The 25,188-nt window shown below is 41.6% G+C and overlaps 5 protein-coding genes across 10 annotated transcripts; 1 reads left to right on the top strand and 4 right to left on the bottom strand.

The window, feature by feature from the left end:
• Window positions 1–687: 687 nt before the first annotated feature.
• wipf3 (WAS/WASL interacting protein family member 3) lies at window positions 688–8,322 on the top strand. 2 transcript variants are annotated; one of them, XM_053862396.1, is made up of 9 exons: window positions 688–1,140; window positions 1,248–1,337; window positions 2,927–3,018; window positions 3,590–3,722; window positions 4,458–4,601; window positions 4,668–5,393; window positions 6,226–6,357; window positions 6,930–7,034; window positions 7,102–8,322. In XM_053862396.1, the coding sequence occupies exons 3-9, from the start codon at window positions 2,944–2,946 to the stop codon at window positions 7,143–7,145; spliced, it is 1,359 nt and encodes a 452-aa protein (XP_053718371.1). In that variant the 5' UTR covers window positions 688–1,140; window positions 1,248–1,337; window positions 2,927–2,943; the 3' UTR covers window positions 7,146–8,322. The 2 variants fall into 2 exon arrangements, with proteins under 2 accessions (XP_053718371.1, XP_053718369.1); XM_053862394.1 differs by having other exon boundaries at window positions 688–1,337.
• Window positions 8,037–11,174, bottom strand: LOC128757252 (peptidyl-prolyl cis-trans isomerase FKBP14-like). 5 transcript variants are annotated; one of them, XM_053862398.1, is made up of 6 exons: window positions 10,918–11,140; window positions 9,678–9,817; window positions 9,481–9,617; window positions 8,978–9,129; window positions 8,492–8,619; window positions 8,037–8,397 (listed from the first exon to the last, which is right to left on the bottom strand). In XM_053862398.1, the coding sequence occupies exons 1-6, from the start codon at window positions 10,979–10,981 to the stop codon at window positions 8,239–8,241; spliced, it is 780 nt and encodes a 259-aa protein (XP_053718373.1). In that variant the 5' UTR covers window positions 10,982–11,140; the 3' UTR covers window positions 8,037–8,238. The 5 variants fall into 5 exon arrangements, 3 of the variants coding, with proteins under 3 accessions (XP_053718373.1, XP_053718372.1, XP_053718374.1); XR_008414367.1 differs by adding an exon at window positions 8,784–8,860 and having other exon boundaries at window positions 8,376–8,397; window positions 9,481–9,817; XM_053862397.1 differs by having other exon boundaries at window positions 9,481–9,817.
• A 134-nt stretch (window positions 11,175–11,308) lies between these two features.
• On the bottom strand, window positions 11,309–18,623 carry LOC128757250 (acetylcholinesterase collagenic tail peptide-like). The gene is made up of 18 exons (XM_053862393.1): window positions 18,369–18,623; window positions 17,902–18,005; window positions 17,719–17,828; window positions 16,716–16,826; window positions 16,478–16,522; window positions 16,333–16,359; window positions 14,649–14,720; window positions 14,525–14,587; window positions 14,415–14,441; window positions 14,283–14,327; window positions 14,093–14,128; window positions 13,930–14,010; window positions 13,723–13,819; window positions 13,497–13,636; window positions 13,302–13,421; window positions 13,096–13,225; window positions 12,725–12,827; window positions 11,309–12,085 (listed from the first exon to the last, which is right to left on the bottom strand). Exons 2-18 carry the CDS (start codon window positions 18,002–18,004, stop codon window positions 12,016–12,018), a joined length of 1,380 nt encoding a protein of 459 aa, XP_053718368.1. The 5' UTR covers window position 18,005; window positions 18,369–18,623; the 3' UTR covers window positions 11,309–12,015.
• Window positions 18,624–18,779: 156 nt separating this feature from the next.
• On the bottom strand, window positions 18,780–21,698 carry LOC128757253 (cytochrome c iso-1/iso-2-like). The gene is made up of 3 exons (XM_053862400.1): window positions 21,556–21,698; window positions 20,539–20,716; window positions 18,780–19,759 (listed from the first exon to the last, which is right to left on the bottom strand). The coding sequence occupies exons 2-3, from the start codon at window positions 20,705–20,707 to the stop codon at window positions 19,611–19,613; spliced, it is 318 nt and encodes a 105-aa protein (XP_053718375.1). The 5' UTR covers window positions 20,708–20,716; window positions 21,556–21,698; the 3' UTR covers window positions 18,780–19,610.
• Window positions 21,699–22,361: 663 nt separating this feature from the next.
• npvf (neuropeptide VF precursor) lies at window positions 22,362–24,721 on the bottom strand. Its single transcript, XM_053862288.1, has 3 exons — window positions 24,584–24,721; window positions 22,938–23,256; window positions 22,362–22,450 (listed from the first exon to the last, which is right to left on the bottom strand). Exons 1-3 carry the CDS (start codon window positions 24,719–24,721, stop codon window positions 22,362–22,364), a joined length of 546 nt encoding a protein of 181 aa, XP_053718263.1.
• Between the last annotated feature and the right edge of the window lie 467 nt (window positions 24,722–25,188).

The raw sequence follows: 25,188 nt of genomic DNA, 5'->3' as shown, positions 1-25,188 counted from the left end.
TTAAAGTCCTAGACAAAATCCCACAACAGACCCAGATGTGGCTGCTTGGAAAATGTAACGCCCCCCCACTTCTCTTAACTGTTAACCGGTGTGAAAGTGCAGTGTAAGCTGATAAAACGGCCGGGGCTGCATCCTGAACACTTCAACGGGTGGCTCCATGTTCAACTGGGAAACATTCTCACTTCAAACACCTCTCTCTTTTCAGTGCAAAGAAAATCAAATATACGTGTGCAGGTACGGTGCATATACATTAATGGCTCACTGTCCCACAAAGTCTTTGTGGGAGAGATTACCAGAAGATGACTTTAAAAAAGGTGGATTATTATCAGAATAATAAAGTGTCTCAGACTTCTGGTTAATGGCATTAAAAGACTCTCAGCGTTTATACGTCCCACTGTCCGTTAAATAACGCAAAAAGAGATGAGTGGATTACAGTGGAATTTTTATTTAAATGTTGATATTCAAACAAATAACTAATAATTCTGTTTTTCTGGCGTTGTCATTTGGAGTCATGTGTGTCTTTAATGTTTAGTGTTTGTCTTTAATCTCTTTAATGTTATTGTTTGTCTGTATTGTCTTTAATGTTATTGTTTGCTGAGACAAGTCGAATTTCCCCATTATGAGAAAAATAAAGGACCATCTAACCATCTAAACTAAACTCACTATGAGAGCGCTTTCTTCTTCGTTTTTCTTATTTTTCTTCTCCTTCTGGTGTGTGCAATTGAGTTCCGGAACACTACCACCACCTGCTGGTCCCATTGGGTAATCGCTATCAAAATAAACAAAAAAAAAAAACCCCATAGAATTTAATATGAAAAATAGATATAAACATGTGATACTTATCAGAAGGGGCTGTACCTCTAGGGGTCACACCGGAAAGGACCAAATATGGGTTTTTAACAGAAGTCATTTAAGTCATTTACCTAAGTGGTAAGTGACTTGTTTCGTTGCAGCAACGATCACGTGAGGGCCGCATGAATACAGGCAAGCGGCCGCACTTCGGTGTGATGGTAAATATGACTTCACTGGTCAAGTTCAGCGCGGACGCTCCCCCGGCCATACCCCACCTCCTCCTGTGGCAGCGGGTGTAAAAGGTCCGGCACGCGAGGTGCAACTTTTGGGGGGCAGCGTCGACCAGGGGTGAGGACGGCAGGATCGGAGTTCCTCCGCTTCTGTCAGCAGCGAGCGTCCGGACGTCATACAAGCGCTGCCCTCATGTGACTATAAATAACCTGTGGCTGCTACAGTATGAGGAGACGCCGCGGGTCAGTGGGCTGCGCCGTTTTCCACCGAGGAGTTCCCTGCAAACAGGTGAATTTAGCGGCGATTTCTTGAAGGTAAGACTTTATTTAAGTCTATACACAGACCGTTATTTAATTCAGTCGAGGCAACAGCGCTCAGACACGGTGGAAATGGAAGGTCCGACGTCAGCTGCCGTCGGAGTTGCTGTTTACGCTCTTTTTTGACACTTGAGAACAATTTTAATTTGCTCAATTATATTATATCGGCTTCTTTTATCACATTAAAACACGCTAAATATACGGTAGAATACTTTTTTACTTTGGTGCTTCAACTTATTAAAAGTTAGTTTTCATTTGACAGAATATTCGTTTTTATTTTTATTTTTTGCTTTAAAAACCCAATGTAAAATACATTTAAATAATAATATAAAAGAATGTACGTACGTACAGAAATGTTGTCTGTAAATTGGAAATGTTTTTTTCTGTCGTCGAAACGGAGGTTGTAAATAGATAAATTAATACTAATAAATTAAATGTTGCATCATTACACCTCGGAAATGTTCTTGATTTAGATCACTATTGAATAATTCACAACCCGTGAATGTACTTGTCTTATAGCAGTCTGGCTTTAAGTAACTCTATTCGTGTATTGATTCAAGTTTATGAGGAGTGTAAATAAAGAAAAACTTCACACCCCCAAAAGGTCATAGAAAGGAAAAACGTATTTGTGGTTTCAGCCTGGTGAGAAATGCTGATCAGGCTAGTATAACTGTATATTTCGACATGGCCAAATGTTAAATAATGATATTGATCATTATTAAATGTTCTTAAGAAAGTGTTGTCTTATTGGCAACTCCAGATAGTTTTATTATCTTGTGGTATTTTCCCTTATCTTGGAACGCAAGCTTGAACATATACCGTACAGATAGTTATGAGTAGCTTTCATTATTACTGTGGCTCATGAAAACAGAAATATGGGAGACTTTACATCAGTTATCCCCCATAAATAAAAAAAAAAATGTGTATTTTTGTTGGTACATGGCAACTTCATCAGCTGTTGAGGAACTCAAACATGGGTTGTAGGTCAAATGCTAATGTCTAAGAATTCAAGCATTTATGTTGGAAGTGTTAAAGATATCTGAGCAGAACTTGTAATAATGGAATATAGTCTGTTGGACTGTTGCAAGGAAGGAACACTTGCAGACTCTAAAACTAATTAAGGAGGCATTTCTGGGAGACAGAAGAATGTTGTCAGTCAGTATTTGGGAATTCTAGAACACCACCTCCAAGCAAGACAAAAACATGCACTTTACACTTCATGACTGAAGCTGAAGTGTAATTCTAGAGGCGATGAACAAGTTTTTCATGAAGTTGGTCTGTTTCTACGGTGAAGGTCACCGAAGAACTGACTGGTCTGTAACTTTTTGGACAACAAGCACCATTGTTCTTCTCCTAAAGAGCAACACGGGGCATTGTGGGAAGGAGAGGAGGACCGGGGTGAGGGGGACGTGTCGGGTTTCTCTGGAGAGGATGGAGTTCTGTCTGTTTCCTGTTTTGAGCAGGACGATGGTGAAAGCACTTCCCCTGCGAAGAATCAGAGGTCACCAAGTGTACACAGTAGCAACTGTGAGGGCGACACTCAGAGAAGTAGATGAGTTTGTCACGATGTTCAATGTCTTCCACAGGCTTCTGAGGCGCAATTATGCCCGTGCCCCCGCCTCCACCGCCTCCTCCTCCTCCATTAGGACCCCCTCCTCCTCCTCCACCTCCAGCACAGGTGAGAAGCTGCACGTGCTTCTCCTGCTTATATTCCTCCTCATGCAAGTGTAGCAACTCTTCCCACTCAACCAAACACCGGCAGGTTGTATTATTCATGGAGGTCGTACACACACAAAGACAGACAGAGAGTATTGTGTTTCCCCAGCAGGTGCGCACTGTCCCCGTGATAACCGAGTTACCACTGACCGCCTCTCGAAATAGGGTCAGCGATAATGTCATCGAGATTCTCTTGTCTCGACATGGCTGAAAATAATAAAAAGCCATCTGGCTGTATGATATGATCAGTTTTGGATGTGATGTTTCCATTGATTCTTCTCTAAACCATAGCGATACTTAGTGTAATACAATTATGCTGCTTTAACTTTTGCAGCAGAATATGGATTTGATTTGAGAAAGGAGCAGAGAAACTATTTCTCAAGGAAGTGACATAAAATGAGAGGAAAGTGACAAAAGACAAATGTAAATCACAAATAAGATGTGTGTTAGCACCAAACCCTTGTATTCAGATTGACTTTGTATATTTCTGTGTCCAATAAAATACTGAAGTGAAATCATTTTCATCTCCCCAGTCTCCTCCGGAGCCTCCTCACTTTCAGCTGGGAGGTGGAGGAGGAAGGAATGCTCTTCTAGCTGACATCCAGAAAGGAACAAGACTAAAGAAAGTCACACAGGTCAACGACCGGAGCGCCCCTGTTGTGGACAGTAAGGCTAAAGACCATTTTACTTTGCATTACATTGGTATGTGATTGTAATGTAATAGTAGAGCCTTTCATTCCTACTATTTTCTGTCCTCTTAAGAGTTTGCATCGAGTAGTATTTCACAGTATAGTAGTAATGTGTTGTTGTATAAAATAAATGAGCAAATGAGCTTTATGCCACCAAGATATTGAGCTCATCTCATCAGGCCGATGACATCATAGGCATCTTATTTTGGCTGGATGGATGGATTGATGGATGGATGGATGGAGGAATGGATGGATGGATGGGTGGCAATGTTACCTCTAAACACACAACTGTGTGTTTGCTCAGACACCACTGTGAGCGACCCGTCGTTGTCGGCTGTGGTGACTGCTGTAATAGTTTATAATAGCGTTTAAAAATATTAAAAAATTTTTTTTACAATTTGTGTAATTCACATTGAGGAATGGAACACGTGTGAGATTTTATATATTTTTTATTTTAAAAAAACAGCATTCAATTGTTTTTTTATTGTATATTACATATTTGTTCAACAGAGGGATTGTTCCGTCAAAATCTCACAGAAAAACCATCATGATCATTCCGCTCATTTCGATACGTTTGGTCACGTGAGATTTCATCTTAAAAAAGTGATCACTATTCTGAAGGTGCGGGGGCTCATGTCTGTCACTGGTCATCATGTGCTCCTGTTAAACACAAGGGGTGGTGGAGGTTGACTCCTGTTGGGTGTGTGTCCAGAACGCAGGTCCATTTCAGAAGATGTGTCCAGCAGTGTGGGAGCCGCTCAGGACTTCCCTGGTGTGTCCCTTGGTGGGCTTTTCGCCGGGGGTTTTCCCACCCTCAGGCCAGTCCGCCACAGAGACTTGGCAGGAAAGATACCAGGTTGGTGAAAAGCGATACTGACATGAGTTCCAAGTTGAGAAATGACGGCGTGTGTTGGTGTGCCAGTGTCCCGCTCCAGCTCCTCCGCCTCCCTCAGGCCGCTCTGGAACGCACCGACAGACTCAAGCAACTTCTCGGACAAGACGGAAAGAGGAAGCGTATCCCACCGTCCACTCGCTCCGTCCGCCTCCGCTCCTCCCTCACCCACCTTCAGCAGCAAGCATCCAACTCCTCTCCCAGTGTTCTCTCCTCCACCTGCTCCTCTCTCTGCTCCTCCTCCTCCTCCACCTGCTCCTCTCTCTGCTCCTCCACCTGCCCCACTATCCGCACCTCCTCCTCCTCCACCTCCAGCTTTTCAAGACCGACCACCCAGCAAACCCCCTCCACTTCCGTCCTGCCCTCCACCACCGCCTCCCAGCCAGGTCACAAAACCAACATGGCTGCCACTTCAGCCATCCCAATACATCCCTCAGCCTTCGACGCCCCCTCCACCACCTCCATCTTACATGCATCCCTCTACTGTCTCAGGTGATCGCTCCTCAGGGAGTTTCTACCCTCCACCTCCCACCCCTGTCCACTCCGAACCCTCCAGGTTTCCTGTCCTACGAGACAGCCCCCTGGGCCCTCCTCCTCCTCCCCCACCTCTACCTGCCTCCTACACACCCAACTGTCTCATCACCCTCCAACCGCCTCCTCCTCCCAAACTTGCTGCTGTGACCGTGCGATCTCTACCACCCTCCTATCCCTGCAACGCACCGACCAGGCGACCGCCTGCGGTTCCCAGGAGTGCAGGTGGGATCCTAAATGTAGAAATGATATGAGTTGACTCATAAATGAAAAGTATGATAACAAATTCGATTTCGGATGCTCTCACACTGACTTAACCTCCTCAAAAACTTGGACTCAAAAGCTGCCACGTGTTGTAGCAGCTTTGAAAGCAAACCCTGCCAAAGTGGTAGTTAACTGCCAAATTTAAACTAAAGGTTTTTAATGTCTTGAAAATATTTGTATAAGTATTTCAATCTTATAATATTAAATTAAATTGATTTTGTGTTGTAATTAATTAATCATAAAATGTAATTAGTCGTGATTAACTCATTAAAGTCACTAGTTATTTAGCTTTTGTCCTGGAGGTTATGACGTGTTTTGTTTAGCGTTGATGATCATGACAGCAACCTCCTTGATAATAATAATAATAACTAGAAAAGTACTGAACAATACCAGACCTCTGCCTAGCAACGCCTTTCCTCCCAAATTGGTTTTTAAAAAATATAATTATTATTGCCCTACGTTTATTGAGTTGACTGGCAGCAATGAACTCAGTCGGACAGTGTGTGGCAGTAGTGTCACGAAACATCTTCAAGTGAAGAAGAAGAAGAAATAGTATTATATTAGTATGCCACCAATATCAAAGCCTGATAGTTTACTAATGTACAGTACCTAACAAGGTAATAATTTCAGAAAAGTTTAGTTGACGCCAAGGTCATTCATTACGGCTTTAAAAGTGTGTATGTTTTATATATGATAGATATAAATGTTGGTGTCATGCTTTTGCTGTTGTTTAGTTCAACTGTGAGGAAAACAAAAATGGAGCGTCTTCTTTCAATTGGTGGTTTGTGATCAGTTGTAGGTCGACCGGCTCCACCACCAGCCCCTCCCACACGCTCCCCCAGCACTGAGCTGTCCTGCCGTATTCCTCCTCCTCCTCCACCTCTGCCCCCATCCAGTCTGAGAAATGGACACCTGCACAGTTTGGGTGAGATGCGTCTCAAAAGACTTGTCTCATGTATCTCATAAATAACTAAAAAAATATCAAGTACATTTAGTGTTTTTGCTTCTCTGAACTATAATGCTGTATCTTCATGATGATGGTGAAACGTGGGGCTTAATGTTGCATCTGATTATCCAGATATTGTCTTTGATTTATTGGCAGAAAAAGAAAATTCCAGATTCAAGAGCAGTCCTCTAACTGCCCAATTGCGCCGTGTAACTACCAGAGATAGTTACATTGACTAATTTGGCATGAGTCCTTTTATTTCTAAATGTGTTTTCATGTACTTACTTATGTGAAAATAAAGTGACATCAAGTGACAGAATGAGGGGCTTGCACTCTCTTCCTGGCAAACCTGAGAATTCAGTTCTTTATGTGCAATACAACCCTGATGTTTCCAGGTTAAGTAAGTGCTAAAGAATGAAAGTATTCTGTATTTAATATAATATATAATGGGGTGGGAAAAGTCTTGTGGAGATCCATTATAATTTCCTCATCCTGTGGTGAAAACCAACTTGAATATATTGGCATGATTGTTTTTTTTTATTCTCTTGCAGCAGACGACTTTGAGTCCAAGTTCCATTTCCACCCGGTTGAAGATTTACCGCCTCCTGAGGAGTTCAAGCCGTTCCCGCGCATCTACCCCAGCAAAGAAAACAGAGGTAACAAGATTCAGCCAGTTCATAAAACCTGTCTAAAACAATGCCTCTTTAATCCCGTCTTCTTCAGCTGTGAACTCCAAACCACCTGGGTTCAGGACACACCTCCGCTGAGCTAAGGCCTCATCCTGTTCTTCATCCCACACATTCCCTAGTGGGTTCAGCTGACCGAGAACAATGAGAACCAAAGCTTTACATTTGGATACAAACCTTCCTATATGGGATCTCGAACCTCATATTGGACGTCTGACCTCTGACCGTCTTCCAGTGTGGAATGTTTTGAATGTGTGTGAGAGGAGGGCTCTTCCCACTCGGCCCTGTCTACAGCGAGCAGTTCCAGTCTTCCAAGTGCTATTAGCTCACTGTTGGACAAAACTGGACATTCTCTCTCTCTTGTTGAGTTAAACTGTAGTACAGAAGCACTTAGATGTTTGTTTTTCAATGACCAAGTCCTCAAGAAAATAGTTCAGCTGGATATTCGCTCATTTATTTGAATATAAATCTATACAATTGTGACACACCACACTCTCTAATGTTCATGTTCAATCGGTTAGGATGCAAATTAAAGTCTATATTTCCTCTTTTCCGACAGATAAAAGGGCTGGAGAGTAAGATCAAGAAGTTAGCGCCATCTGCTGGGAAAAGTTAAAAACACTATGAAATAGATTTTCAAACCTTTACAATTTTAATTAAATTCAGTCCTTTTAAATTGTATCAATGAATAATAATTGATATTCGATATTTGGTAATGTTCTATTCATTTTTACAAGCAGTTTCATTTATTTTGGACTGGAAAATAATGAAGATATATTCATCAATGATCAACATGTGGCATGAATGTATTAAGAAAAAAGATTTTACATGTTATTTACATGTTATAATTGTATTCCCTAAACTACGAAACATTGAAACAGCTTCTTACTTTGAAGAGCAACACCTGTTGTGCGTTCATTCCCATGGATTAAGATGGTATTGCCTCTAATAGACAACGACTGGATTGGGTTATTACAGTAAGAAAAAAATACAACCAATTGCTGCACATTTTCTTTAATTTTCTTGTATAATAAACACACTGTTTTGTGTTTCCAAACGGCATTCCTTACACCACAGAGACATTAAACATACTAAATGTTGAATGCACCACACAACATTTACAAATGGCACCTGAGAAAACCCTTATGAAACCATTAGGTCAGAGGCTGTGACATCAAAGTTCATCGTGCTTGTATGTAAATTCTCTGGAAGATATAAAACCGTCTTTGTTTTCATCTTCTTTGGCAAAAATGTCCTTCATCATGTTCTCATGCAAGGTGTCATTGGGAGGGTAGCCGTGACGCTCAAACTCTTTTCTCAAATACTGCTTGACCTGGCAGAACAAAAATATTTTTTTCTTTCAATTGAGCTGACCATTTCATCTTGAAAGTTCAATATTTGACAGATGCCACAATAGAGATTCTCACCTCACTCATCGAAAGCCTCCAGTCATCGTTGAGATCCATTTCCTGGAAGGACTCGTGTGATCTCGGGCCGTTCCTGATCTCAAGCACCTCGATAAAGAAAGTCAAGGTGCTTTCTGGTGGAATTTTACCTGACAGACACAAGACATGTCACTCTCAGCACTAAATGGTCTGCTGCTCCTCCACTGAAATTCGCTGTGAGTAGGCGTTAATCAGATTTAGATCTTACTGTTGGCATGGTTAGATTATTGACAAAACAAGAGACTTGTGTTAGAGCATAGAGGTGATTTCTTACCAGGGCTTAGTATCATTCACATGCTCCTTGTAGGTGAGACTGGAGAAGTATGACTGAATAGAGTCCCGAATGGAAACCTTAGAAAGTCATTCAGAACAATTGTTGTTGCCACACAAACATGCAGGCAAGTCTAAGGAAATCTGAAGACCTTTAACAGCCCATGCATGTACACTCCGCAGATACTGTGTCGCTACCTTTGCCATCTTTTCCGTAGGCCAAAGCTGGAGGTACGATGAGTTTCCTTTTTTCTCCAGCACACATGTCCTGCAGGCCTTTGTCCCAGCCTCTTATCACTTCCCGAATGCCTAGCGTGAACCACACTGGCTGTTTGTCTCCCTCTGCTCGACTGATGAAGCAGCAAAGAACAATAATGAACAAACAAAAAGAAGTGTACCATTAGGTCATTTGTTTAGAAGATAAGATGACCTTTAACTATACAGTGGTACCTTGGTTTTCGATTGTCCCGGAATTCGAACAAATTGGAGTTCAAACAAAAATTTTGAGATTTTTTTGCTTCGAATTTCGAACGAAAATCCAGAACTCAAATGCCCTCGAAAAAGCCGGAAAAAACATAACGTGTGCGGACCGATCAGCTGACCCACGACGCACTTTGTTATTGTGTATAACGCAGCCTCTGTATGCAGACGTGTCCCGTTAGCTACATTTACTGTTTTTTCTTCATATTGAGGTGTAAAACCTTTCCTGTCTCTGCACTGGACCGTGGTAGAGTGTCACCGGGGAGGTGCTCGCTCTCCACACCTCCGAGGCTGGAGCACGCACTCCAGGGTTTGATGTCCTGTTGTGGGCTGGAGCTGGGACAGGGATGAGGCGAGTCTGGGACAGAGTGTTAGCTACATTTACTGACTGTTTTTTCTTCATATTGAAGTGTAAAACCTTTCCTGTCTCTGCACTGGACCGTGGTAGAGTGTCACAGGTGTGGTGCTCGCTCTCCACACCTCCGAGGCTGGAGCGCGCACTCCAGGGTTTGATGTCCTGAGGCGAGTCTTGGACGGTGGGTTTATGACACAGCCAAACTGCACAGAAGCGCACATTCAGAGCTGGACACGCACCGGGCACCTCTTCACTTCTGGAGAGACGTCACTCACTCGGCAACCCCTCCCACATGCAGCGGCCACACACATAGATGAACAGCGCACCTGCAGCAGACACTCTACATTCACTCCTACAAAAGACTAGTTTAAGGCTTGGAACGCATTATTTCTTTTTCCATTCATTGTAATAGGAAAAATCAAATTCAGATTTCGAACAAATAACTTCTCAAACGGCCATCTGGAATAGATTGTGGTCAAGAACCGAGGTACCACTGTATTTCAAATGTTCAAACTACGCTTACACTATTCTGTCTGTTTTTATATTTGTATACCCGTTGATAACAAGTCACCAGTTAATATCAATGTTTCACTCTGATTAAGTTTTATGTTTAGCTATTTCGCTTATATAATTTAAAAGTGCATCTTATATTTAGGGATTAGATTCACTTTCATACATTTACAAACCATGTTCTTAACCAAATGGTTCTGCTTTCAGGGTAGATCAAGTCTCTTTAATGCATTTCACGCTTAAACTGAAAATATCTCACAGATTCCCCACTGACCATGGCAATAAATCTGATTCTGATTCTGATTCTACAAAATAAGTAGCTCTCCATATTAAATACGTCACTTCCGGTGACAGACAGCCTGAACATGGCGGGAGGAGTTAAATCGCCACCTGCGAATTGTTTCAACCACAGATAGAGGTGAGGACATAAAAACTAAAAATTCAACAGTCTAAATGTTTGTACTTTGGGAATGCGTTTTATGATACATTAATTGAGGAAACGAGTGAATTCATGGCGTTTGACGTTGCTAGCTGGTTTGGTGTGTATACGCCTTATAAAATATAAACGTTCATTACTGATAATATTAATGATACTTATTATTGTAAAATGAATGAACAATGACTAACATGTTTTTATGACTCTAACTACAGAATTAATTTCTCGCGTGACTTCCGATAGACCGCAGTAGCGTAACCATGGCGACGGGGCGCGTGCGCCCGATAAGCTAGTTTTCGACTGACAGCAGTTATGTCTCGCACCTACTGCTTCTAAAGTGGTTGATTGCGGACGTACCTGGAATGAAACATGGTGCCATTCTCAAAGTAAGCGTCGTGGTGCACCAGCAGGATGTCTCCATACTTGGATTTACGGTGACAGATGAAAGGTCTGTGCAGAACCTCGATGGTCACCTCAGCATCTGGAAGTTTCCCGCAGCTGACTGTGAGCAGCAGGCCCGAGCACAGCCAGCTCAGCACCGACAGCAGCATGGTGCCAGCGGCTGCTTCCTGAGCGGAGAAAGTCGTTTTTTGTGGAGAATGTGGTCCTCTACGTGGCAGAAACGCTGCGTCACGCATTGCTCCAGGAACCTGTCCTCTGATTGGCCACGTACCACCCCAGAGCCCCGCCCACACACGCCCATTCATCAGAAGTCACAAACCATAACAGTTCACAGTCTTCATTTATTTGCTGATTTACAATCATGCTGCGTGGCGAGAAACACATCCAGTAACAAGTTGATGTATCAGACAATCTACGACATGTACGTAAACATTCACCACAAGTTTTCTATTGCATGTTATAGCATGGCACACAAAAGCACAAGTATATATAGGTGTAAAATATTGCACGGGAGTAGAAACATTTGCACGTTGTGTTACATTAACAGTAGCCTCCTTGGATAGTCCTTTTGCTTCCATTATTGCATTAACAGTCAACAAGTCAAATACATTCCCTTTGATCAGATACAGTCATTAGAGTTGTCTGCCACCTTTGCCAGTGTTGATAACAGTGCTGCAGCCAGTGGCATGAAAATCATGGAGACGATGGTCATGACAATCCAAAGATTGCTTGTCATTTAGTCCGAGTGAGCTCTAGTAGAGGAGTTACATTCTCTAAAATGAAGGATGCACACAATATCAAACGTGTGTTCCGAGTTTTAAATGTGTTTCTGTGTCCAAGAAACAGAAAAGAAACTATTCGCCATGGGTCTGTGGACAAGGCCCGTGCCGGAACGGTCACAGCAAATCAAAATCCTTTACGCTTCCCGTGATGATCTATTTGTCTCTGCTTTCAAACACAGGTCCACCACTTGCTCCGATGGAAGGTGACACTTCAGCGGAAGCCTGAAGTTTAAACCCTTCGTTAAGAGGAATTGCAAAGCTGCAACTTTGTTCAAGTGAAGTACTTGCAGCCAGTGGAGTCAATGAGACAGGAGTCTGTGCATCTGAGTCGTCCGAAGGATCTGCAGAAGACACCCACAGGTCAGGTTGTTTTTTATATTTTATCTGGCATGGATCTGTCTTCTGTGATGTCACTGACATGTACGCATTATGTAGCTCAGATGTGGTGGAGGAATTCCTCCATGACATACCCTCCCCCAAGGAAAAAAAAGTCTGCATATTTGGCATGGTTGATATTGATTTACAGAAAATACAACATATAAATAACCAAAACAGATGAAGTCTTTGATGGTTGAATCACTATAACAGACATGTTTGCGAGTACGGTATAATAAAATAACGTCGGTGACGTTTTAACCAAACGATTTCTGCTCAGCATAATTGCATTGTTTGATACAGCCAGGAGATGTCGCCAAAATTAACAAGATCGCTTTAACTCTGTGCTTTGATTGTCTTTAAATAAGTGACAGGTAAATATACTGTAATGTCCCGTAAATACCTACAATTCGATTATTTCCATCGACCAAGAGAACGTGACAAAAGCTGGTTGAAGATCCATGAGTGAACATATTGGTAGAATGTTTTTTTTTTACAAATATAATGAACGCTGCACCCAAATGACAAAAACATCTTAAGGTGAGCCACATAAATGATCTAGTTTTATGGAGACACTTTATCATGGACGGTTTGACTGGACTCACCCAGGTAGATAGCTTTTGCATGTCTGGTAACCAAAGTCTTTCCCATCGCACTCCTCGATCCCCTCATGTCTGTATCCGTCTCCACAATAGGCCCACTTGCAGTCTAAAGTCATAGACGGAAAGACGAAAGATGTTACAGAAGGTTTTGGCACCGTTTTCTGCAAGAACAGCATTTCTCTCTTCGTAATTAATGGAGGCAAACTGAGCCATAAAAACTGAGAAGAGAAAGATGGGTTTGACTATTATCTCTCTATGTAGTTTAGGACACCGTTTCAGTGAAGCTACTTCACACATAACCACTGCTGTCCAAAATCAATATTATTATATATCAACATAATCATTATGTTTGTGTATTAAGATGTTTGACTCACTCAGACAAGAATCAGTGACGATATGGTTTCCATCATCACACTCCTCCCCATGCTGGGCCTGCACCTTCCCGTCTCCACACACACCGACTCTATCCGGAACCTTCTCTGTGGACTGGTATGACTGGAAAGGCTGTTATCATAAAGTTGGGATTATTTAATTGCCTTAATTATGGTTGTTTTTCCTGTGCAATGATGGTGTCAAAAACCTGAATGGGCTTCCATCCATCTTTATCTTTGAAGTAAAGCGTCCTTTGATCCTTCCTGAAAGCCATGGTGTTGTCAAGGTGCAGTTGGTTCATCTCCTCCTCGCTGTTTACCACAAATATCTAAAGAGGGAACCAGAGATTGTAGTGTGGTGTCATTTTAAGGCCACCACCAGGTAGATCATTTGTTTGGCCTACAGCTGGGACTTTGCTGGCGCTGCCCCGTTGTGTGTAGCTTCCAAATGGAGCGTTGTTGGCTCTGATACTGGTGTCACACTCGCAGTGACCTGGTGGTCCAGGAAGACCCTTGTCTCCCTTTTCTCCAACAAGATAAACTCCTGTGGGAAAAAAAAGAATTTCATGCTTGTATTAATATCCAGGTCACATGATTACATGTTGACAAATTCCACTGTGTTTGAGTCACCTGAGGCAGGAGGCCCTGGGGGTCCAGGTATACCATTTGGACCGGGTGGTCCTGGAGGGCCCATAACTCCTGCTGCTCCTGAATGTCCCTTCATCCCCTGCGCACAACATGTGCATAAACAATATGAAAATTACTTGGATTTCCACCAGTGATGACACAATTTCAACACAGAATTTACATTTCAGAGGAAATACAGTGGTCACCAACCTGTTTGCCTCTTTTCCCTGGTCGCCCTGTGGGTCCTCTCTTTCCAGGGCTCCCTGGCTCTCCCTTTGGTCCCTGCTCACCCTACGAGAGAAGGCGAGTCAGCTCAAGTTATTTCCGCAGTTGCATTATTGAATTTGGTTTGTGGGTGTAGAATGTCTCTTACCTTCTGCCCAAGCATCCCTGGCAAACCGATGGACCCCTGAAAAAAGGTTGGTTGAAAAGTACAGCTGCACGTTGATAAAGTAGAAGACTGGCTGCTTTAAAATAGACTTACAGTATATCAACTGGTGTGAACAAACTAATGCTTCTTGTTAATGTTGCCATTTAAGTGCCAAAGATAAGTTTTCACCTACTTTGTCACCTTTTGGTCCTGCTGTACCAGGGTCACCATGAGCCCCCTTTACAAAAAAACAAACAAACAAATAAACAATCAAACACTATATTAAATGAGTTAGTAACAAGTTTTTTTAATGGTTGATATGTACCTTCTCTCCTTTATAACCAGTCAAACCCTAGAGCAAAACAGACAGATAGAAAACAGAGATATTAAAGTCACTGAGAGAAAAGTCTTCAGAGGCAGATTTTAGGGACCTACCTTTGTACCTGGTGGTCCCCTCAGGCCAGGTAGTCCCATCAGGCCCGGATCTCCCTTTTCACCCTGAAATAAAAAGGTTTTATTTCTACTCAGACTGTCACTGTTGGAATAGTTACTCTTCTACCTTTGGACCTTCATTCCCTGGCCAGCCTGGAACTCCCGGTTTCCCCGGGAGGCCTGGTGCTCCAGTGCGACCCTATGGACCCAGAAATATTATACTTTAGTTTGAAACTTTTGAAATGGTGAATAGCTCTCATAGAATGTGTGATACTATAATTGAGTACTTTTATTCAACTGGTCATTCGTTGGGGTCTTGGAGCAACTTTCACTGAGGATTGCAGTGTCTGTTTGTAGCATTAGCCACCAAGCTAACCAGTTCAGACACGGCATGACATCAGTTCCTCGGACTCAATCTCATATCGTGATGTTTTCTGCCATATCGCCTAGTCCCAGTCAAGGTTTCTTCATGCCACACAAAATATGAATGATTAAACTACCAGCAAGTTACGTCTCACAAACATTGCAAGCAGGAATTTGTATTTAATAACAAGGCTGTTAATATTCAGTCTTCAGTCTTTAGCTAGAGTCTTCATTTGCCTACATTTACTGATCAATATCTACTCCCTTTCATATTTATGTATATACATATTCATTTTGTTTGTTTTTGTTAGACAATTGGTTTTCATGAAAGCCTTTGCCCCCATATTTAAATAAAAAATCAGATCAAGATTTGAAATTGCATTTATTCCTCATGTTTCCTCGCCGTTTCCATCCATTTCTGAGATTTAAATTTCCTTGCACCCATTGATTTTCCCAATGAAACGTGAGTGCTTGTCCTTACATTACAATTAAATAACGCTCTGCTCTTGATCAATATTTCGATGGAATCCCAGGGCACAGTTACGGGTCACCAGCTCGGCTCGACTCGCGATGCTCTGTTTCAAAATGAATATAGCTATGGTTATCTTTCCTGTCCCCTTTCATTTTAACGTTTCCTAATGTGGCCAGTAGACACAAAAGTCTACTCAGCATCACCCTCCCATTCTTGCAAGATAATTTAATCCAAGTCTTCAGTCCGTCCCAGATGCAATGATGCATGTGTGGCTCAGGCTACTTCCATTATCCAGTTGCGTTTCACATTCTGTCCATTCTTTTTTATTTATTTCTTAAATAAATAATTGTGTTGTATTTGTATTTAGTGCTGATAACATTTAGTTGACAGAAAAAAGTGTCCGTCAGAGGAGAGCGGCCGTGGCTTCAACAAGGCCCCTGAGATTAGCTTGTTAGCGGAATGAAGCTTTAATCGATCTCACTTTGTTGGCCGCAGCCTGGAGACCCATATATATTGCACAACCAGCTCACATCTCAGCAACACCTGGACCAGCATCCAAGAAACGCAGCCCAGAACCGACGCGCGCTGTGTTTTATCCAGCGGTCATTAAAGCAGCAGCCTGTTGAGTGGAGTGATTTATCAAGGAGAGCAAAAGCACTTAAGCAGATTAAAGTGCAGCAGTGGAGTGCTGGAGCGCCTGGATCAGCAGGACTGGAGTAAGGATGGAAGGCTAATGGACCGAGGCCAAGGGAAGAGGAGAGTGAAGGAGAGATCTGGGATTCGATCAAGATCTGAAGCTAGGTTAGAGGACTGTGCTAGATGAATGTGAGACGACACAGTTAGCAGCATGGGAAGGATTGTGAGCACCTTGACTCACAAAAGGAGCCACAAAATCCATATTGCATCACTCCAAGGACACGGAGGATAGAGCAGGGGGGAGGGGGGAGAGTACTGTATGTGGGGAGGAACAGCTCACCTTCGACCCTGGACGCCCAATTTCTCCCTGGAGAAGGACAAATGAGGGAGAAGAGATGTCATTAGAGCAGAGAGGACCACAAGGACACAGAAAGTCTATAACCACAGATGACCAGACATGAGCCCACCAATCGTAAGGGACTCACCTTCTCCCCCTTTGGTCCTCTGATACCAGGTAATCCACTCTGACCCTGAGGACGGGAGACATTTAGACCCAGGTCACGTATTTCAATGCTACATTTACTGTAAGATCAATGCTAAAAAGGTTGTTTCCACCGCAGCGCCACCATGTATATATGTTTTATATTCAGGGTGATTACACCGTGTAATGGATGCAAAATAAAACTGAAGCATGTCTTAGTCACTAATGTGAAATGGCCTCACCTCTGGGCCACGGGGTCCTGGTGGTCCGGGGGGCCCCACCGCACATCCGCGTGCTTCTTTCTGCCGCTCTCCGTCGGGAGTCACAGGTGGCTGCAGCATGCCCAGTCCGACCTTCAGGAGATTGATATTAGATTTGTTAGGTCCACTTGTGATGGAAGCATTGAAAACTTTCTGTTGTTGGATGTTAATGTTGACATTCTACCAGGTGTGATGATGCTTTTTTTAAAATTGTTCTTTTGTTGGTTGGTTCTTTGTGAGTGATCAACTGCACTTCATTCAATGCCTGTTAATGTCTTTGAAAAAGTACATTTTAAGTTAAAATAATAGGTCAAAGGCTAATATTGTGCCGGACTGTAAACTGCTACTTTTTTCTCACAGTCTGAGCCCTGCAACTCATACGACAGGCTAAAGAGCATCATGCTTCCAAAGTATTGAGTCTTGTCACATCAAACTGATGAAATCACAGACCTTAAAGCGCTCAAAATGCGCTGTTTTCGCCTGCATGTCTGCGGCTCTGCCAACAGAGCTGATCTCCTGGAGGAGCAGAGACGAAAAGCAGCACCTGAGACCGGCTGTGTAACAGTGCATTTTGCGCACTTTAATGTAAATAAAAGATGTGAGGAGTTCATGATTGAAGTTCAGAAGATTGCCCAGTTTGTTCCTTGAGTCAGTCTCGATGCTGGACCCCGTTTTCCAAACTAGTTTAGAAGTGATCTAAAGCCGGGTGCACCACTGACCTATCTACGGTGCAGGCTGCACCACTGCACCCGTGGCTTATGGACCAGTGTGGCATATGTTTGAATAAGATCCATTTTCCTTCTTAAATTTAGTGGGTGTGGCTAATATTCCACTGCGCTCTACAGTCCGAAATTTAGCAGTATTTGTGTCAGTGTATTCCTTGAGCCATGGAGCACCTTCATCTAAAGTTGTTTAAAATGTATTTTTTTCTTGGTTCCCTTTTACGTGTTGCAAAATTCCTAATGAAGAACACACATATACGTACCGGACTTCCTCGCTTCCAAAGTTGTGGAGGCGGTGGGTAGAGGGGTGGAGGAGGTGGTGACATGAGACAACACGGGTCAAATCTCAATGGCTCATCCAGCAACTCCAGGGCTGACAGGGTCATAGACAACGATTCAAATCACTTGCTGTGTCCTTTTAGCTCGGCTATGTGACGACATCATACCAGCTCTGGCGTAGAGGAGGCTGTCCATGACTGAGTGATGTGACACGGCCAATGCAGAACTCAGGAGGAGGTGGAGCGAGACTGCGACTGTCACTAGATCCATCCTGTTGAAATATGCTTCCTTGAACTTTCTGACTCGCATGCGGTCTCCTTTCACCTCAGTGCTTCTTCTCATTTTGCAACTGCTGCAGCTGATTCCAGCGTGCACATCTGTCACGGCTGAGCACGTCCATCCATGCCCTGGTAACTCCTGATTTACTATTACTCTAGATAGGTGCTGGAGCAGCTCACTGTTGCAGACGGGAGACTCGTGTTGAATCACGTGTGTTTTGCAGATGAGGATGCTGCACTGACCACAGCGTGTGCAACATCTTTATACACTTTATGGATCCAATCTCTCCAAATGAAGGGCAATAAAGTGCCATCATAATTAGCACAAATCAATAAAGACAGCAATATGTTCTTACCTTTCTCTTGAGATAAGATGTCTGGCTTTACTCACAGCAGGATTAAACGATGTTTAGTCCAGGATCAGTGACCAGAGAAGACCTTTCAATAAACCTTCATCGACCACTTACTCCCCCAATCGCAGGTCAATGAGAAAGAAACCGCAGGTGCAGAACTTGGTCTGCAAGTCCAGCAGAGGTCAGGCAGCACTGATTTAGTCTCTGCAGTGTTTGTAAGACGAGTGTCTGCCTCTCAGCCTATACTGATGTCGCTGCTCACGTTTGACCGATTATATAATACAGATGCTGCTGCTGCTGCAGCTGGTGGTTAACAGTGATGCTGATGGAGGGCAATGCTCCCATCTACTGGCTATATATGGTCTCTACATCAAGCGCGAATAACTTTTTTTACTCGGTCCAGAAAATTGTTTATTCATCTTCAAGTTCATTTTTTTCAAAATCGGATCAAAAAAATATTAAATAATAATAACAAATGTTAAAACGTATCTATATGAACAATACTTTGATGACTTATTGAAAATAGACTTTTTTTTCCTCCCATCTTTGGAGTATATTTACACCGCAAAATATCTACCATTAATTATATGTAAAAGTAAAAAGTCAAAATAATATAAAATAAATACAGTGTAGATCACTAAATTAGCTACCTCAATGTCTGTGTAATATAAAGAACACATGCACCAACAATGGATGCATAAAATATTTTGCTGAGGAATGCAAAGAAGAAATAGGGGGACATGCTAAGATTTACGTGAGTGGAAAGGGAGTACAAATATTACATTATAAAAATAATAAAGTTCATTAAACAGTTAAACAGTAACTTTGTGACAGAAAACACCTTGACCATGTGAACAAATGTTTAATGTGCCACATTTTTTCCACAAGATGCCCAGTCAGTGAGTATGACATCACCAAGTGATGACAATGAAAATGTTTATTCCAATATTTTCCTTTTGTTTATGTCTAAAAATACTTGTTGAACTCTGCCACACTTAAAATTGTAAACATTGGCAGCTGCACAACAAGTTAATGATTGTCAATCAAAATACATATAATTAAAATTAATATAATAATTACTTTAAGGAAGAGGTCTGAAATCCTTATATTTTTTGTGCACTTTTGAAGCATCATCTGGTACATTACTTTAGATGATAACACAGTGGCATAAAAACATGAAAAGATCAACATTGAAACATGTATAAAGCTGTCAAAGCTGGTTTTATCATCGCCACCGCAGAACTTCTATTTTGAAGTGGCGTCCTTTAAATAAGCGACGAGGTCGGCCCTCTCTGACTTCTTCTTGATGCCAGCGAAGATCATCTTGGTACCAGGAATAAATTTCTTAGGGTTTTGAAGATAGACCATCAAGTTTTCTTCATCCCACACGATGCCTGAACAAAGACAAAACGATGACACATGGTTATACTGTAGCTCCACTTCTGCTGTTGCTGTGTGTGTGAGTGTTGCTCTGCTTGTCCAGACTTGCTGGTCCAAGTCAGACTCAGAAACACACAGTTCTAAAAGTAACTCTAATGCAGTCAGTTATGACGGTCACACCTTGAGAATGAGTCGTGAATTTCAGACCAGGGTTGGAGTTTGGAAACAAGCATATCACTAGACGAACTAAACTTAACTTTATAGCTTGGAGTCTGAAACATCAGTACAAAACACATTTGTGGCCTGAGGATAAAGTTAACTACAACTGTCAATAGATTACATTTTGGTTTAGTTCTAAATGCAACTTCATCCATTTTCTATCCACTCTAAATGTAACTTATAGGAAGATGTTACCAACACAAGAGTGGCCATTAATGCTTCCCTCATGCAAACATTTGTTTACTTCAACTACCCAACATAACAGACACTGTCAAGAACATTCTCCAGAATAACCTCAGAGGTGCTGAAATGGTTCAAAAACATGCACAAAGCATAACATTATGAGCATTAATGGTTGCTCTTGTGTTGATAAAATCTTCCTTAAAGTTACATTTAGAGTGGATAGAAAATGTGTGATTACCTGAGATTAAATCAAATTTAATAAACAAGATAAATGACTTGAAAACGACTCTTCAAACCATATATCACCTTTTAATAAAATGAATTTTGAATTTGAATCACAGTTAAAAAACTTTCTCTGGTAGCTTAATGTTAACCCAAAACACATTTATACCTTTCTCAACGTTGGCCTTTGAATAGGAGTAGCCCGCTGCCTGTCCCGTGTTCCTCCCAAACAGACCCCATAGGTTTGGTCCCGTTTTGTGGCTCCCCCCTTTGGTCACTGTGTGACACTGGGCGCATTTTTTAACAAACGTCTTCTTCCCCTTTTCGATGTCTCCCATGACCAGACACTGATGAAGGTGAGAAGAGAGGACCACAAACTTTAGACCAAAAGGGCTGGAAATGCTGTGAAGCTAGAAAAAGGGTTATTGCTTCAGAAATTTCAGCTGATATATTTAGACTTCACACATAAAAAAGAAAACGTTTTCTAATGACTTGCACAACAGTATTTGTAAAACAGTGTTTTAAAAATCGAGCACAGGTAACTACAAGGTCATGATACATTAAAATGAGGTAATAAAAAGCTACTAAATATCAATTTTCAGGTCAGATTATCCAGCTCCAATCAAATCTTCAACTTTACAAACCCCAAACCCCCCAAATTAGCATTTAGTTTATCATAAGGACACATAGTAAATATACAGGATAATCAACAATAAAGAGAAGTTCAAACGGCAAAACTAAATGTATAAAATATGAATTAAAAAATATAAATACTGAAGAAATAGAATGATCCTCAGTGAGTTTGAAAGTCACTGATCACTCTAAGACTGAATACAGCTCATATAACTCTCGGTGAGGAACGTTCCCGGTCAGTACCTCTAAATCCGAGGCCATGGTTTTAAGCAAGTCAAAATATCCTCTGGAAGAGGCACAAAGCTTGGGTTTCAGTTTCAGAAACTGGAGCCCAATGAGACTGACTCAAGATTTGTTTGTTAATCCCTCAAAATCACGGAAGACAGTAAAGACAAACATCAGATACAAAAGAGTGACTTGAGCGGTATAAACCGGCAACAAGTCATTGTTGTTTGTTTACATGCTAAGTTGGGACAAAACAGAATCGGCTCTCGCTAGTTTTCTTCCTCCCAAAAGCCATTTCCTGCTGTACTTGGTGGTGAGTAAACATTACCGTAGTCACTCTGCTTCCTGCTTTCAAATACTGTCAGATGTCCGTCACAGTCCTGAGAGGATTCTGGAGATCGATTTCGTCGGAAATAATAAGTGTGCGGTGCAGTTACTAAACTTGTTTTGTAACTTTGGGAAGTCTATGAGTCACACCCACTGCGGTTCAGGTGAGGAATGTTTCAAGAGGAACACCTCACTGTCGCAGAGATGCTGCATTTCATAATGCTAAATCAACTTGGTGATCTTTTGTAAGGTAGTTATTCTAGATATTTTTATTTATTTGACATTACAAAATCAAGCGTAGGGTTAAAAATAGTAAGATAAATGTGAAGTGGCAACTGGAATATTGACTGTGATATAGTGCCATCTCGTGGTCAGTAGATATATAGCAGGCAAACGTAAAAAAATAGAAAAATAATTCTCAAAGAAATTATGAATGTTTCGTGGGCACATTTACTCAAATAAATGCCGGGCAGTGAGCAGACACAATAGCAGGAAGTAGACAAAAGGCGAGAAATGCAAAGTGCAATTCATCAGCAAAATGAATGAAGAAGAGTCACTGCCTCAGTCCAAATACAAAAGCAACGCAAAAGGACAGAACATAAGGCAATGTCAAGGATTATCAGTGTCCACACAGCTAAACAGAACAGCTGGAGCCTGAACACAAGTAGTACCAGAAGGTCAACAAGGTCCAACGCAGGTGGTAAAGGGCTTGAGAGTGAACCATCTTGGACCTGCCGTTGATCGTCCTCGAGACAAGTGATGAACAATGACACTGGTGTGTAGCAATGATGAACAGGGCTCGTGTGCTTAGCCCTTGTCTCCATAGTGCAGCCACCACAGCCAAGTCTTGGGTCTCGACTCCACTCTGCAGATGTCACGTTCTACAACTGCTGCATCTGGGGATCGAACCAGGGACCTTTATATCTTCATCTATTTCAGCATTCACACACACAAAGAGTTTAATATTTCCCACATTTCCTGGAAATTTCATTCAAATCCATCCATTAGTTATTTTGAATACACACAGAAAAACTGTGGAGAACATAACCTCCTTGGTGGAGGTAATAAAAGTTGTCCTGTTAATTCAAAAACACTTCAATCAACAAACAACAAGTAAATTTCATGTTTCCCTTTATTTGCATGATCTTCATTCCACTGAATTAACTATGAAACTAGCATTTTATTTCTAAGCTAAACTTCTTGAGCATAACTTTTCTCATTCTTCATTGAAGAATATGTTCTTCCATCTCCACTTCTGATGTTGACCGGTGATACGGTACAAAGTTGTTACGTCACTCCCTATTAAAAAAACGTGAAAAATTGTTATTATTTGGCATAAATACGTATTTAGGATTTGATGATAAGAAAGTTTCAAAATCTCACATTCCAAATCTGTGTTGAACAACCGAGCATTAGCCAGACTGTGTCTATGAGCCACTCGGAGAAGTGGGCACTTGGAACTGGCTCGAATCATTTCCCAAGCCCTTCCGAATCTCTGAGGCAGGTTGGGATTGGACGACTGGCCCTCGCCGGAGTCAATCTGGCGGCCGAAGCGGAGCGGCATGTTAACATGCTTGTGACTGGGCGCTGCAGAGGGAGGGAACAGCCTGGTGATGACGGGAGAGCTGCTTTTGCTGACGGCTGGAGTCGTGTTCACCCTGAAGCTCTCCTCGTCTAAACTCCTGTGGTTCTCGGGTTTGACCTGTAGGGGAAATATATAGGGATCATTTGTGGTGCGATAAGGAGAGATACAGCAGGTCTTCTGCTTTGCTGATAAGACCCAAAGCTTAGATGATTGTCTGGAACTGGAGACACACTTTTACTGGCTTATTAATATTAAAACAGTAATTTTTCAAGAAACCTGAAAATGAAAAGGGTCAGATTCATTGCTTTTTAGATGGCAGTATATACATATTAGCAAACATTTTGCTTTTATTATTTATTGAATATTGATTTATTTTGACATATTTATATTTATTAAAAACTGGATGTGCATTAAAATAATATTTGAGTTGCAATAGTAATTGTGGTCTTACCAAATTCACAGTTTTCTTTTAGCTCAAGTTAGAGATTTATTTGGAAGTAAATCAAAGTCATTATACGTCATCTGTCTGCAGTTAAATGTAAGAACTAATTTTCATCTTTTTAGAAATGTATTTTAATTGAAAAAGCTGAAGCGTTTCCTGACAGAGGGCAATTTAGTTTTTACAATACATGTATTTTTTAGGGGTTGGATTCGATAAAAAAAAAATCTTGTTAATGAGAGAATTTGTATTTAATTAATCTCAATTAATCACAGTTTAATGGTATAAGAATATTAGCCACAAGAAGCCACATTTTTCAATTTGAATGACTTTGGTATATTACTGAAAGAAATGATGGACCCATACATACAACAACAAAATTGTTTACTTTGCATCAATTTGACAATAGCACAATAAATCACAATGGTGGCTATATTCAAGTTTTTATATAACCGTATTTTAACTACAGCTCCTTTAATGTCTTGAGAATATTTGGATAAGAATTTCGATTTTATCAGAATTTCAAATACATTCAGAGCAGTGGAGACCTGGCCATTGTGTAATGATTGCTTTTGTTTGCTTTTGTTCAGGGATTCCTCCATGTTTGTTGTTGTTGTTATCATCCTAGCTGCGACGTGTCTTGTGCATCAGTGTGATCAGTGGACCAGGAACTCCTGCACTTACACAGATTCCCTGTTGTCTGGAGAGCAAACTGTTATATTAAATGAAATGAAATTAATTTAAATCAAACTAAATTAATTTATTTGTTGTAATTAATTAATCGCAATAATGTTGTAATTAACTTAAAGTCCCACCACTTGTATTTTTTATAATGTTAATATGAGACTTGATTAAAATATCAAAATATTTCACTCAAAGTTAACCAGTGATATAAGTTTGTCAAATATATTCGCTGTTCAAATTCTTTAATATTTAACGGACGATAGCGTTAAGAATCAAGAATGACGACAAAGGTCAATGTCTTTTTTAAGTCATCATCCTCACCTGATCGTGAATCTCTCCTCTCTTGGCGTGTCGGCTGTTGAGGCTGCGTACAAAACGGGGGACCAGCAGGTCGGACTCCGCTACTCCGCTGAGGCTCCCCAGCATCAGCAGCACAGACAGTAAGAAAGTTGTCACCATGCTCAGAACGGCGCACATGACGATCTCAGCACTGCACCTTTACACATGCCCCACTTCCCTCTGACCACCCAGCTACTTGTTATGAAGACCACCAATTACATGCGTCACCGTTGTGTGTCTCATTATGTGCACACAGGTTTCAATGAACCTGAAGACATTCCTGACACAGTCGTCTTTGTCTAATCCTGAATACGCTGGTATCAGGACATATCTACTAATTGGGTATTTTGTCAATAGATTGATCATTCCTTTCATTCAGGCAAGGCGGGTTTGAGCCAGGCTTATTTGAATATCTTTGAGTTGGCTCACGTGTTCAAGTGAAAGCCCGGTTGGCCTGAACCTGGGTCCTTACTGTGGGCCTTTGTTCCCACGTTACTTAGTTATTTCCCACTGTCCAAAAACTTAGTGATTCAATTGTGGGTCTGAATTGTCTATATCAATTTCAAACCCAGGAAACACACTAGCTT

This window comes from Synchiropus splendidus, chromosome 4, assembly GCF_027744825.2.
Source record: "Synchiropus splendidus isolate RoL2022-P1 chromosome 4, RoL_Sspl_1.0, whole genome shotgun sequence".
Lineage (NCBI taxonomy): Eukaryota > Metazoa > Chordata > Actinopteri > Syngnathiformes > Callionymidae > Synchiropus > Synchiropus splendidus.
Note: the sequence above shows the minus strand (reverse complement) of the source record. Positions and strands in the feature narration are given on the sequence as shown.

Excerpts from the sequence above, each read along its gene's own strand:
- wipf3 (XM_053862396.1), top strand. The coding sequence starts at position 2,944 with ATGCCCGTGCCCCCGCCTCCACCGCCTCCTCCTCCTCCATTAGGACCC. Across the intron at positions 3,019-3,589 it reads CTCCTCCACCTCCAGCACAG|TCTCCTCCGGAGCCTCCTCA; the intron begins GTGAGAAGCTGC and ends TCATCTCCCCAG. Across the intron at positions 4,602-4,667 it reads CTTGGCAGGAAAGATACCAG|TGTCCCGCTCCAGCTCCTCC; the intron begins GTTGGTGAAAAG and ends TTGGTGTGCCAG.
- LOC128757252 (XM_053862397.1), bottom strand. The coding sequence starts at position 10,981 with ATGGAGACATCCTGCTGGTGCACCACGACGCTTACTTTGAGAATGGCA. Across the intron at positions 9,818-10,917 it reads GGCACCATGTTTCATTCCAG|TTTGGCTGTGTCATAAACCC; the intron begins GTACGTCCGCAA and ends GCTTCTGTGCAG. Across the intron at positions 8,398-8,491 it reads GGAGGCTTTCGATGAGTGAG|GTCAAGCAGTATTTGAGAAA; the intron begins GTGAGAATCTCT and ends TTGTTCTGCCAG.
- LOC128757250 (XM_053862393.1), bottom strand. The coding sequence starts at position 18,004 with ATGGATCTAGTGACAGTCGCAGTCTCGCTCCACCTCCTCCTGAGTTCT. Across the intron at positions 16,360-16,477 it reads GAGGACCAAAGGGGGAGAAG|GGAGAAATTGGGCGTCCAGG; the intron begins GTGAGTCCCTTA and ends GTCCTTCTCCAG. Across the intron at positions 13,820-13,929 it reads CAGGGAAAAGAGGCAAACAG|GGGATGAAGGGACATTCAGG; the intron begins GTTGGTGACCAC and ends TGTTGTGCGCAG.
- LOC128757253 (XM_053862400.1), bottom strand. The coding sequence starts at position 20,707 with ATGGGAGACATCGAAAAGGGGAAGAAGACGTTTGTTAAAAAATGCGCC. Across the intron at positions 19,760-20,538 it reads AAAGGCCAACGTTGAGAAAG|GCATCGTGTGGGATGAAGAA; the intron begins GTATAAATGTGT and ends GTCTTTGTTCAG.
- npvf (XM_053862288.1), bottom strand. The coding sequence starts at position 24,721 with ATGGTGACAACTTTCTTACTGTCTGTGCTGCTGATGCTGGGGAGCCTC. Across the intron at positions 23,257-24,583 it reads GAGGAGAGATTCACGATCAG|GTCAAACCCGAGAACCACAG; the intron begins GTGAGGATGATG and ends TTTCCCCTACAG. Across the intron at positions 22,451-22,937 it reads GTTCAACACAGATTTGGAAT|ATGCAGCAGTTGTAGAACGT; the intron begins GTGAGATTTTGA and ends TTCGATCCCCAG.